This window comes from Chrysoperla carnea, chromosome 4, assembly GCF_905475395.1.
Source record: "Chrysoperla carnea chromosome 4, inChrCarn1.1, whole genome shotgun sequence".
Taxonomy (NCBI): domain Eukaryota; kingdom Metazoa; phylum Arthropoda; class Insecta; order Neuroptera; family Chrysopidae; genus Chrysoperla; species Chrysoperla carnea.
In genome coordinates, this window is record NC_058340.1 from 44,022,211 (window position 1) to 44,035,761 (window position 13,551).

Genomic DNA, 13,551 nt, shown 5'->3' on the forward strand with positions numbered 1-13,551 from the left:
TTTTTATTTTTCAAATATCCCAGATCTGATGAACTGATTTATATTTTTATTTTTTTTCGTTTATTTTTAATTTGAATATTATTTGGGAAGATAAATAGAATTAAACAAACAATTTATTTCAAATATTATGTTTATAAATTATAATGTAAAAAAAAATTGTGGGCAGGATTCACAATATTTAAATGAATATGTATGTTTATTATTAATTATATTCTTTATTATACTAAAAAAAAAAAAGTGCTGACACATTTACATTTTTTGTTTCGAAGTATTTTATTAGCTTAAATGAAAAAAAAGGAGTTAATAAAGGTTTTCATTAAGAATGACCAAACTTAAAATTTAAATTCGATTATTTGCCCTACTTACCATATACAACATAATTGTCATTGGCTCATATCGCCAGTATGAGTCGACTATTCATCGTTTGATTTTAAGTTACGTGGCTGTCCTGGAGGGTGGGGGTGTGGGACACACTTAAATCATGGGGTCGTTTGTGATGAAAATGGGTTGGCTCATTTCTAGCCACTACTCCATGAACTATTCACAGCTGTTTAAGAACAGCAGCAGTGCTTTGATGACAACGGCATCTCCTCATAGCAAGAGCTGGACAGTAACAGAGAAGATGAGATATCGTTTCCTCCTTCTCGCCAAGAACATAAGAACAACTTTTTCTACAAATTTTTTTTGAAAAACAATTATGTTTGTCAAAAGTTTCTATGAGAGGATATTCTTAAATTCAATTTTTGTCGAAAATTTTTGCTTATTTTATCTATCTCTTATCAGTTATAAGAACGAATATGAATTAGCCTTCTCCGATTTAATCAGAAAGTTGAAAACATGGCCATTATATCCTACATAACCATGATTTAAAAAAAAAAATGTAAATGTATTACCGAACCTTTTTATTTAATATATCTTTTTTCTAATTTCGTCTAGTATTATTAAGTAAAAGAAAATTCAATTATTGTTTTTGTCAAAATGTATATTCAGTTTTTTGTTTTCATTACAATCATATTAATTAATATTTTTAATTAAATTTAAAAAAAAAATCATTTATTATACTAAAAAATGGACAAATTAGTTAATTAATATCCGGTATATTATTAACTGTTGTCAAAATATTTAATTTTCATTGAATATATATAAAAAAGAAAAAAAGAAAAATGAAACGAATCATAATATATGTTGTATATAAACAAAATTTAATTTTAACAAATTTGAAAAGAAAAATGATAACAATTTCAATAAAAAATTAAATATTTAAATATCTCTGTTTTTTTATTTCAAAGTTTTCCATGAACAAGTGAAAACAAACAATTGACTGAGTTAATTGTTGAAATACCATGTACAGACATTGTTGATTACTCTGTCACATTACACATACATACATGTTACACATATATGATTGATATTCCAATGTAATACATACTATACAATTTGCGCTCTCACGAGTAAACAGTGATGTTTACGAAAAAATGTTTCAAACAAAAGTTGTTTATTTTTTTATAAGGAACGTTTTTTACATTTAAATTTGTGTTCTATCTCTCAATGTTTACAAGATGGATCCTACGGACCCAAGACTTAATTGACCTTAATTGACCTATGTTGCTCATTTACGAACTCGACCTTACTTTTTGCTTCAAAAATAAATTCTTAAGTACACTATAAAAATTTCAGCTTGATATCTCTTTTCGTTTTTGAGTTATCGTGATATGACATGACAGACAGACAACCGGAAATGGGCTAATTAGGTGATTTTATGAACACCCATACTAAAATTTTTTTCATAGCATCAATATTTTAACCTCTTCACTACTGGTGTACAATATATTGTACATAAAAATTTAGCATACGTATACTCAATGTCAGAAAAAATGCTCATTTAAAACATTCTAAGTGTTACTATTATAACATAACATATGATGAGTACGCTTAGAATGTTTTAACTGTGGCATTTTTTCTGACAGTGAGTATACAGTACCATACGAATTATTTTTTTAAATATATTTTTTGAAATATTTCAGAAATAAACGTTTTTATGAATACAAACATCATAGAATATTGTTCATTTATATTCAAAAATAATTATATTAACTGGAAAATTTATTTCACAAAAGTTTTGAAGTGAAATTAGTAATTTTCCTCATAAAATATGTACAATATATTGTACAAAATGCATCAATGAGTGTCAAATTTTTAAATTAATTAAGTACTGAAGAGGTTAAAGCGTTACAAACTTGAGACTAAACTTAATATACCTTAGCATATTTCATATACATGGTATAAAAAATTATAGGTAAGTACTGTAGACGGCATAAATAGCAGTGATGTGGCGAATGTACGCATTGGCATTCGCGAATATTCGTATGTCTATATGTCTTTTATTTCCCTTTTAAAAAAGGGAAATAAAGTGGAGGCGATGAAAGAAATTGATATCACCAAGGAATTTGATAAGCTCCCGAACATTTTATTCACAGTTTTAAGAAATCGGAATAAGTACGACACCTCGAGTAGATTTGTCATCTGAACAATTTTTTTTAGAAGAAAAGGCGCACATCTGCTTAAAACTTGACAACAGTCCTTACAACTGAACTTTCTTTAAACTCCAAACCTCCTTCTTCAGCTCCAAGTTACATCGTGTTTATAAAATACTGCGATCTTCTTATCAAGTTCTGGTCGCATTTCTGATAGTATAAATATTATTTGGCAGCTTATTTCCAAGGCACACATTGAAAATTGTTCAACAACGTTTTCTTAAATTTTTGTTCGTTATAAAACGCAAAATTCTTTGGAAATTGAAAAAGGCAATATATTCAGGTTAATTTAAGGCTACACTGAGTTAAAATTTATTCGTTTCTTTTAAACTCTTTAAAAATATCAGATACAGATAAATAATCTTACAATTATATCACAATAAATAAATCATATTACGTATTACAAGTATTAAATACAAAATTATAAATCTTGACCCAATCGTACAATCTCATCGACAAAATATTGCATATCAGAATGTTCTAAACCGGAATTTTGCATGACAAATCTAAAGAAATTTGGATATACACCCAATGGTTGATATGTGACCATCATGGAACCTGATTTCATCATACGTTCCTTAATTTTAGGTGCAATCTTATGTAACTGTTCATTATAATCAGAATCATTTTCACTCTTATCTCTTAGTGACGGTGGAATATACCAGAAACTAATATTTGTACATTCTGGGTTCTCTAATACCAATTTGAAGTCATCTCGTTTTCGTATTAAATTTGTAAAATATTCAGCATTATCGAATACTTTCTCAATATGTTTTTGGAAACCTAATGAACCTTTTGCTTTCCACATAAACCAGAATTTCAAAACATCAGGCCGGCGTCCACATTGAATGTGTTTATCGCCAGTGTCATATTGTGTGTCGTAGAATTTATCCTTTTGAAACAGGTAAGTGGCATTTGATGAATGTACTTCGCCTAACAGATTTTTGTGACGTGTTAACATTGTGGAACATTGTTGTGGAGCACTTAATAACTTATGAGGATTCCAAATAACTGAATCCGCTCTGTAACAATAACCAATATATTTAATATTTTATTTAGTATAAATCTTATGTTCAGAAACATTCGAATTTCTCTTTTACCCAACACGGGCTCGTTTTTCGAGTAAAAGAAAATTTTATTATTTTTTATTTTTACAGAAAAAGTGACGAATATCCATGGTCACCAATCTCAAAATAAAAAATCATTAAATATCAACAAATGTCGAAAAAGCTTGAACAGCTAACTAGAAAGTGGAAATGCGTTTCATAAATGGCAGCATTTACAGGATTATATTAATAGTTCAAATTTATGAAGAGAGATTCCAATGGGGAGGGGGGGGTGCTGTTTGATTACGAAAAGGAGTTTCGAACAAAAGTTGAAACAGTATCATTGTTCATTTATGAATATTTATACAAACTTATTGTTTCTACGATCATATTTTTAAATGCTGCAAACTTTGGACTAACCTTATAATACCTGTACACAGAACTTAAAAGAAAGAGAATTTGGAATCTAAAAAAAAGCTTACCTTTCTATTCCTTTTATACGCTGTTTATATTTATCTGACATTAAAACTCCACCTCCCCAGGCTGCATCTACATGGAACCACATCCCATGTTTTTCACACACATTAGCAATATCATTTAATGGATCAAATGCGCCAAGTACTGTAGTACCAGCGGTTGCGCTTACCATAAATGGAACGCCTCCTTCATTTAGCGCACGTTGTATTTCAGATTCTAAGTGTTCCATTGACATTTTCCCAACAGAATCAGTTTTTATTAAGAAAACATTATCGGTACCCAAACCCATGAAAGACGACAGTTTTTTTATTGAATAATGAGCATCTTGGGATGTAAACAATATAAGACGTGGGAGATAATGAAGTCCTTTAGTCTAAAACAAGAAATTTCAAAATAAATAATTCATCAAGAAAATTGAATAATTCATTTTACCTTAACATCGGGGAAAAATTTATATCTAGCACAACTAATCGCATAGCCATTAGCTATAGAACCGCCAGGGCAAAACAGACCATCACCTTCACCATTTGGAAAGCCAACAATTTTTCTCATTTCACGTAAAACTTCTTCTTCCATCATCGTAAACACTGGTGACACTTCATATGTATAAACGCTTGCATTTAACACATCCGTTAACCATTGGCCAACCAATCCATAGGGATCAACACTCGAAAATAATTGATTCGCAAAATATGGATGACCGGTTTTCACAGAATATTTTATGATATTTTTAATTAAATCCATTAATTTACCCTCATTTTCTGGCAACGCGTTTAATTTAAAATCAATCTTTTGTTTCATTTCTTCGGGATTTATCCATTCTACGACTTTAGTTTTTCTATCTACTGCTTCGAAGAGTCCATGATTAATTAAAACTTCCACGGTGTCCCGTAAAAATTTTTCAAAATGTCTTCGACTTGCCAAAGATTCAAACCAAGCAGTTTCTTTTGATGGTTCTTCATCAGTCTGTGGTTTTATGTAATTCAAACTGCAATTTTTCTTTGGTTCATGATCTTTATGTTCTGACGATTGATTTGGAGACATTTGTCGTCGATTCCAATGAAGATTTTCGTAACTATCGACTAATTTATGAACTGTTGGCGTTGCAAGCATTGTTGTTGATTCACAATGGTTCCTCGTGCTTCAATTGTTAACAAAATATTTCAAACGATGTTCAATTTGCACGACTGAACCATGAACTAGTAAATTTTGAGCGGAAACAACTGTTTTTTATATAATATTTCTATTGAGTAGTGAGAGAAAATAAAAAATCATTTCGAATTGGAGGGAAGACCTTGTGTTTCGCTAATAATCAATTTAAAATATAAAATAAACTTTCCCTATTTTAAAATCAACTAAGAATCAAATTTATATATATTGAGTGATTCAGAAATAATATTTATACATTTATTGTTTCAATATAATATATTTTTCCTGAACCTTTTTAAATTCGACCATTTATAAACAACTAAGAATAATATTTCCAATTCTTCAATTCTTCCCTACCCGCAACACTCTCAGATACTATTAGTAGTATAAATATTATCGAAGATAATAAATGAAAACTCGTATTTCACGGTGATCTAGGAAATTGGGGCAAAAATCGAAATTTATTACTATTAGTAGTAGTACAAGCCAAAATTGACCTTCCTCGTCTTCTTCTGTAGTTTTCAACCATTTTTATCTGTATATGGTCTTCCTTTTTCGGTTTATTATTTCAAGGCCACTTACACAAGCCTGCCAGTCTTATTGCCTCCCAGCTGACGTCATCTTACTGAATATCTTTTCTAGTGCATGGCTTAGTGGTGAACAGATTCTGTTAGGCGTTCGATCATCAATCATTTTCATTGTATGGCCAAACCGTTCAAATTTTCTTGCCTTTATAAATTCCACAATGTAATAGTTGCAAGTTTATACAACTTGTGTTAAAAGCTATCCCTTACGGTATAAAACAAACACACATACATAGTAAAAAAACAAAGTCGCTTTCGTAGCTGTATGTCCCTAATCTCTATGTAAGCTTTAGATCTTTAAAACTACGCAACGGATTTCTATGCGGTTTTTTCTAATAGATAGAGTGATTCAAAAGAAAGTTTTTTTTTTGTATAATATACGCATAATATACTAGTGTAAGGGGTTGAAATAGTTCAACCCCTATTCTAGGAGGTACAAAAACTTAAAAATTTGTACATCGATTTAGCTCAAATATTGACAAGATATACAACCAGCTTCAAGGATTGTTTTGATCTATTTTTAACCTTCAAGGGGAGGGGTGAAGCAAGAAAGGGGGGGGGTAGAATAATTGAATATTTTCAAATATAACCAAGTGGAGTATCAAATAAAAGAGCATGACGTGTACATTACAAAACTGTAACTCCTACGAAAGAGGATATGAGGGGTAAAAGTGGGGATGTTGCCCAGCAAAGCGGGTAGTTTACAGCTAGTTAAAAGAATAAAATACTTGGGTATCATTTTTGGATCAATCTATACAAAACCATAATTATATTATTTCTTACAATAAGTGAACTTTTCCTCTAAAAAAAATCCCAAACTTTTTTACTCTGAAAAAGGGGGTATTTGAAACGAAAAAAAAACCTATAGTATATCACAACGAATAATTATATTTTACAAGAATTTATAATTGAACGTCATTCTAGTAGGAAGAAATTGAAGAATATACACCTTACTGAGATTCCCCCGATCATTAAAACAACCTAACTGAATTATTTATGCATTAAAATGATTCATTCATTTGGGAAATTCCAAATATTTATATTTTCCATTATTGCGGTTGTTAGAATCACTGAAGTAATATTGCAGTTTTATGAATTTTAAAGACATCAAATATTTATTAATATTAAAAAATAATTATTTGTTTACCATTTTTTTTTTTTTAATTATTCTTTTTTCTGTTCATTGACTGTTAATGCAAAAATGCATATAAGTGTTAAATTACCTTCATAAAAACGTGTGTAAGTAGTTATTAAGGTGTATGCTTATTATTAAAAACTATTAATTAACGACAAACCAATTTGACGCAATATAGTTTTTGTTTCCGTTAAAATTATGTAATGATCCATATAGAATATAAAGTAATTTCTACTTGACTTCACTCGTTTCCTATTTTTTATCTTCACACCACAAATAAAATATAGTTCTCAGCTTTAAGGTCATACATGATACAAATCACGATAATTACCTAAAGGTTTTTTCTTTTATCTACTCTCAGATTTGGTAAAAGAGTGGCTCACAAATGAAACATTTAGAGTGAGTGACATCTCAAGATATTCGAAATATTTTAAATATCGTAACCCAGAGTTCAGGGTTTGAAATATTAGATAATTTATGTTTCATGTGAAAAACTTATGATTTCAACTTAAGGTTGGCCGTTCAAAGCTTTGATTATAAACAAATAATCATAATACTGAATAAATTAAGCTATGCCAGCTTACTGTTTCAGTTTGTCTGGCTTACCGAAACCTTATGGGTTACTAAATCTTTAAATCCTCGAAAAGAAAATTCAAATAAATATCCACAAAAAACGATTTGTGATAAAAATACTCTATAAAAAACACCAAAAATCAAACAAACTTGAGTAGAAGGGAAAATTTATGTATTTCAAGGCCATTCAGGTCATGTTAATCTGACAAACTGCAGTTAAATACAAATTATTATTTTTAGCGGATCTTTTTCCTGAGATCTTGTTCCGATAATTTGTAGTCCCGATACTGCAATCGTATAATTAACAATTATCTTCTTATTTTCACGGAATACACGTTGCTACTCAAGATCTAAAAAATAGAATTGTGAGACTACAGTATCCAACGGTAAAAATTACTGGTTAATGTTTTTATAACAAATAAATATTTCTTGAATCAACGATCTCAATACTTAATTCAAGGAAATAACTATTTGACTGTTTAAAAATTAAAATATAAATTTTTTTCTCGGTTCAAGAAAATATTTATTTGCTAATAGCTTGAATTACCATTGGACATCGACGCGGAATAAGAGAAAAGAGTTAATTCATAAATTTCAAAAAAATCAGTGTAATTATGAATACATTGATACCTTTTCGAGATTTGTTAATGGAAAAAAAGGGGAATAGAAAATGAGAGAGATGGAAAAGGGAAAGAATTGTTTTGGACATTTATATCTACACATATCTTAAAAAAATATTCCATTCTACCAGGAAAATTACGACTAAAATTTGAATAGGTATATAGGTATTATTTATTTAAAAAGTGAGAATGGTACATATGCACCCGTACGAAGCTGCGGTTTGAAGATACTATAAGGATATAAAAGTTGTCATATAATACTTTTTACGGAAATAATATCTTAAAATAATTATAATAATCGAAAAAAAAACTTTTAAAATAATTATAATAATCAAATTTACGAGCGAAGGTCAATGCAGGTTGTCCTGCAGTAATCACGTTTTCAGTCAAATATGCATAAAACATAAATCAAAAATAAATAAAAAATTCAATTTTGTATTTTCAATTTCAAACTTAAAATAGCATTTCGATTGTTGATTTAAAATTCACCATGTTAATAAATTAAAACTTTTTGCGTAGCTTATAAAAGCAGCTAGCTTTCCCGCTATGCTAATAACATAATTAATAAGATAATTTAATAACAAAAATATTAATAATTATCTAATTTAAACAAAAATTTATAAATTGACTTTAATTTATAATTAAATTGAAAAATTTAATTAAGAATTAACCTTGCCAATCATTGGTTATTAACTTGTTCCGGTTTTTAAATCATCGCCATCACATATAAAAAGTTTTTTTTTTATTAATAGGTACCTATTATTGACCTTTAAAAAAATTAACAATGCTCTTACAACACAAAAGTTGTAAAATAGGTATATTCCTTATTGCTAAAAGATGTTTTTTATAACAATTAAAAAAATTAAAATTTTTAACTTATCGTGGTGGATTTAGCTTTTGCAGCCAATAACTTTCTGATTTTAGTCCAGAAGATAAATGTTAATATTAATACATTTTTATGATCTGAAATTATAAAATCTAAAATTAACTACGCATATGTGTGATTTATATGATTATATTAATATTTCCATCGCAACCCCCCTTCCCTCCAATAAAACCGCCAAAACTACCCTTTTCTTCTATATATGCCAGAAGAAACCTGTGTCAAATTGAGCCCCCTTGTCAGCAATAGAGCTTTATAATAATACAGTTAAAGACGTTACAAATAAAGAAAAATAAAAGAACCCGGTCGCATTTTGCTAAAACCTCATGGAAGTTGTCAAATGTCATTAGTAAAGCATGAGTTAGTGGCGCAAATGTTTCTATTTGTTAATAAACAATAAATTGGTAATTCAATAGAGCAGTTAATGTTAAAGTTGACTTACAAATAGGCAACTTGAATTACGTATACGTTATACATGTGTAATAGTTTTCGATTATTTGACAAACACTTAACATTTACGTCATACAAGTTGCCTAATTACTAATTTTTTAAGTGAAAATTTTTTTTTTAGAAGCTATTTATAATTGAATATGGGGTAATTCTAATGAATAAAATATACAAAAGAATTCACAGATGACAAACGTTGTTTAGGCACAGTGTGATATGTTCGTGACGTAGTAATGTTAAAATAAAAAAGCCCATGTATAAATATGCATACATAATTAAATTATTGCGTTTTACAATTTTTGTTTCTCTCTTAAAAAGTTTTTGAAAACTGTATGTAACTTTCAAATTATTATGAAAATATAAAAACATTTTTGTTAAACAACTCATATCTCACATAGTTGAAAGAATTTCGGATTACTCCCGAGGTATAACCATCGGGAAGTCCCATGGGGCACGCTGGGCTAGTGCAATAATAATAGGTAATAATAATAACACTTTAAAGAAATCATTTGCAGCATTTTTTATAATGCAATCAAAATCAAAGGAGAACTAATAGGTATACCTATCACCTTCAATATACAAAACACCGATATTTTACCTTGTTCGTACCTATATCGGAAATTAAAATGTACTTATCATTCCTTGGCATATTTTTAATATCAGTTTTTATTGCAATATATTTTTTGTAAATAATTTATAAATTTTTATTAAATTAGTTGATTAATCAAAAAACTGGTTAAGTGCGAGTTAAACTCACATAGAGAGGGTTCCATCCTGAATGAGATCATAATCTTTGTTTAGAAAAATATAAGCACTGTGTCGCATTTGAGATGAAGACACCCTCATATTTTCGTTATTTATAACAATATCGATTTGAAATTTTGCACAGTCATACAGGATGGGTTACATTTTTTACGTATGTGGCTCACACCTAAATCAAATGATATGATTGCACGTGCAATTACACAAAATAAATTGTCTTTCTTTGTCATATACATAAGAACGTCCATAAAAACTCTTACTTCATATACTATAATGGTTAACGAGATGCTTTACAAATGGTATAATTAATATAAATATATGATTCTAAACACATGCATTCCCTTTTTGTTTGGTCAGTCGCAAAAAAATGATTAAATCCGTATGTTTTAATTTTTCCAAATTTCGTGCCCTAAGAGAAAAAAGGGATGAATTGTCGAAATTTACCACTCTGTATAGTAACTACCTATATTAAACGAATCGAAACTTATTAAAATATTGGGTTTTTTAATGGAAAATAAAATCAATGAATAAATATGATTGTTGTTTCTATTGATGCAAACCACAGACTGTATAACAAAATTAAACGTGAAAACATATCATACCAATATTTTCTAAAAAATACCAAGATGTTAAAAAAAACCGCATAGTTGACGATAAATGGAAAACAATAAATTCTTAAAGTAAATTACGAATCGCATGAAATTAGTTTTTTATCTTAGAACCAATGAAGTCCTCAGTAAATATACCATTAGTACCATTAGGTTCCTAATTTATTTATTATGTATTAAACAATTAATTTGTCATTAAGTTAGCCCCCCATAATATTGATTTCCACTTTTTTACTTCCTTAATCAATGTATTTTAACGAATTATTAATTGTTCGTTTATTATTAGCAATTGTTGGATTATAAATATTTCACATTAATTAATTATTTATTTTTTTCATTAATTCAATTGCAGACGTTTTTCCGCTTTTATTGTTCAAACAATGAAGAACAAACGACGAACAATAGATTGTTTAAAAAAGATTTTAATTAATTAATCTGAAAAGAAATTTTTGTGGGGGGCCAAATTACGTTAGCTTTATGTCCATGAATTTTTTTGTGTAAATGTATTAGGAGACATGTTTAACAAAATCCAAAATAAAAGTTAACAAATAACTGATAACAAAAATTTAATGATAAAATTGTTGAAAATTTTGATTCCCGAAAAATGATTTTATACTGTATAAAATAACCATTATTCAATCATATTTATTTTAGGTGAAATATGTACAAATATATATATATATAATAACATATCGTTTTTATTAATTTTTCTGGTTTAATTATTATTATTCAATAATATGCCTACCTTTTTTATTCTTAACATCGATTTCAGGAATATAAATCAGAACCTACATTTTTTTTTAAATATTACCACTGTTCATTCATTTATAGGTAAATAAACAAGTTTAAGAAAACGAGGAGAGTAAAAGGTATATATATTACATTATTGGTGAGTATAATATGTCAATGGTGGAGTAGTGGCTAGCCCAGTCGCCTCCGGTTACATAGTACCTCGGTTCGTATCTGGCAATGTCCCGATTAGTTTTTAAATAAATTATTATGCTGAGATAATGTATTTTTTTTTTTTAGATAATTGTTATGAGAACCAAAAGCGACAAATAAGTAAGAGGTATATTTTGTTATTTTAATTCCCACCCCCTGACAGAAGATTGATTTATGATATAAGTAGGAAAGTGGGACTAACATAATTAATTTTTTTTGTGAAATAACATGTTCTTCTATTACAAAATCTTATAAAATTTCATTTAACAAGAATAAATTTTAGCATGTACACAAAAAGCTCCGCGATCTTAGCACCTCATGTGCGGAATTTCGATTGACCAATTATACCATCTGAAAGGTCAGAAATTGGTCATAAAAGGTCAGTTGGTCTCATTAATTGGTCAGCATCAGAAAATTTTTTATTAAAGATTGAAAAAACTCCACCTATGCGTGATCGGGAAGCATTCGCTGATAATTGGTCAGCTAATATAAATAATTGGTCAGTTTAATTTTATATTCAAAAAATAATATAATTACGAAAAAATTTTCAATTTTTTCAACATTTGTACTAGGAGAACATAAGTAGGAATTAGTAGTTCCTGATAAGGAGAAAGGTGAGTAAGTGTTTTCACCCCGAAAGTCTAAAATTTTATTTTGGCAGAAAGTTATTGGTCTGTCCACTAGAGGTCACACTCACCAAACACGGGTGTGCAGACCACTAACTTTCTGACTTACGAGGTGACAACAATTACCTTGCTATCAGGTACTACTTATTCCGTCCGTCCTTGATGTTCTCCTAGTAGAAATGTGAAAAAAATTGAAGTTTTTGAACGAAAAAAAACTAATTTTTTCATCATTTACTAGGCAAACATGCTGTGGTGGAAATTTGAAAAAAAATGAAAATAAAAATCAGATTTTGCTTAAAAGATTTAATGAACTTTTTTTTAATATATGTCCTCACCTAGTTCCGAACCAAGGGACTATTTATTCGAAGTCAGATACGCTAACCATTATACCATTAGGGCTCTGTTATTCGTATTAATAAATAATTATATTGATATTTTCGACTTTCTTAAATTATAACAAAAAGTAAAACTCATTTTCGGAAAATTTTGAGTAGTATTATTACAAAAAAAAATGGCAAACGAAGTTTGAAATACTTACCTATCGTGAAGTTCGAAATACTCACCTATTTTTAACTGAAATAATATTGTATAGCTACAGAGAGATGGGGAAAAATAAAATAAAAACAGGGTTTGAGTTTTCAACTTTATTTAAATGAAATCAAAATACATAAAAACTATTTACGAATTACTTGCACATAATTCCATATAATTAATTTCATCTTAAAAAAATTTTTTTGCATCAACTTTTTTTTTACAAACCAAATACCACACAACAAAAATAAAATGAAAATTCAAAAAGAATATTACGTATTTTTAAATAAGCCAAAACTAAGCCATTTTTGTACATATTTTTAAATATTTTGTAACAGGAGAACATGATTTTAAAGAGTGAGATAGATATATCTATGATTATTTAAATTCCCACCCCCTGACAGAATAGTGATTTATGACATATGTATAACTCACGTTATTTATAGCAAGAGGGCGGGTTATATAGATAATTTAAACTATAAAAAAGTGGAAAATTTTTAACATCAGGAAAAATCATTTAATTTAAAACTAAAAATGTTAACCACACCAGTATACGAACCAGCGTACATTGGTTTCATAGGTAAGTGCTATACCCACACAACCACTCGACTTATGTATTAGTTTATAATTAACT

The 13,551-nt window shown here is 28.5% G+C and overlaps 1 protein-coding gene across 1 annotated transcript; it reads right to left on the minus strand.

Moving 5' to 3' along the window:
* Positions 1-2,822: 2,822 nt before the first annotated feature.
* On the minus strand, positions 2,823-5,269 carry LOC123297400 (cysteine sulfinic acid decarboxylase). The gene is made up of 3 exons (XM_044879047.1): positions 4,490-5,269; positions 4,063-4,430; positions 2,823-3,556 (listed from the first exon to the last, which is right to left on the minus strand). Exons 1-3 carry the CDS (start codon positions 5,168-5,170, stop codon positions 2,956-2,958), a joined length of 1,650 nt encoding a protein of 549 aa, XP_044734982.1. The 5' UTR covers positions 5,171-5,269; the 3' UTR covers positions 2,823-2,955.
* Between the last annotated feature and the right edge of the window lie 8,282 nt (positions 5,270-13,551).

What these genes read in the sequence shown, in the direction of transcription:
- LOC123297400 (XM_044879047.1), bottom strand. Translation starts at nt 5,170, where the DNA reads ATGCTTGCAACGCCAACAGTTCATAAATTAGTCGATAGTTACGAAAAT. An exon ending in AATTTTTCCCCGATGTTAAG is followed by an intron (nt 4,431 to 4,489) that starts GTAAAATGAATT and finishes TTCTTGTTTTAG; the next exon opens with ACTAAAGGACTTCATTATCT. An exon ending in CGTATAAAAGGAATAGAAAG is followed by an intron (nt 3,557 to 4,062) that starts GTAAGCTTTTTT and finishes TTATTGTTACAG; the next exon opens with AGCGGATTCAGTTATTTGGA.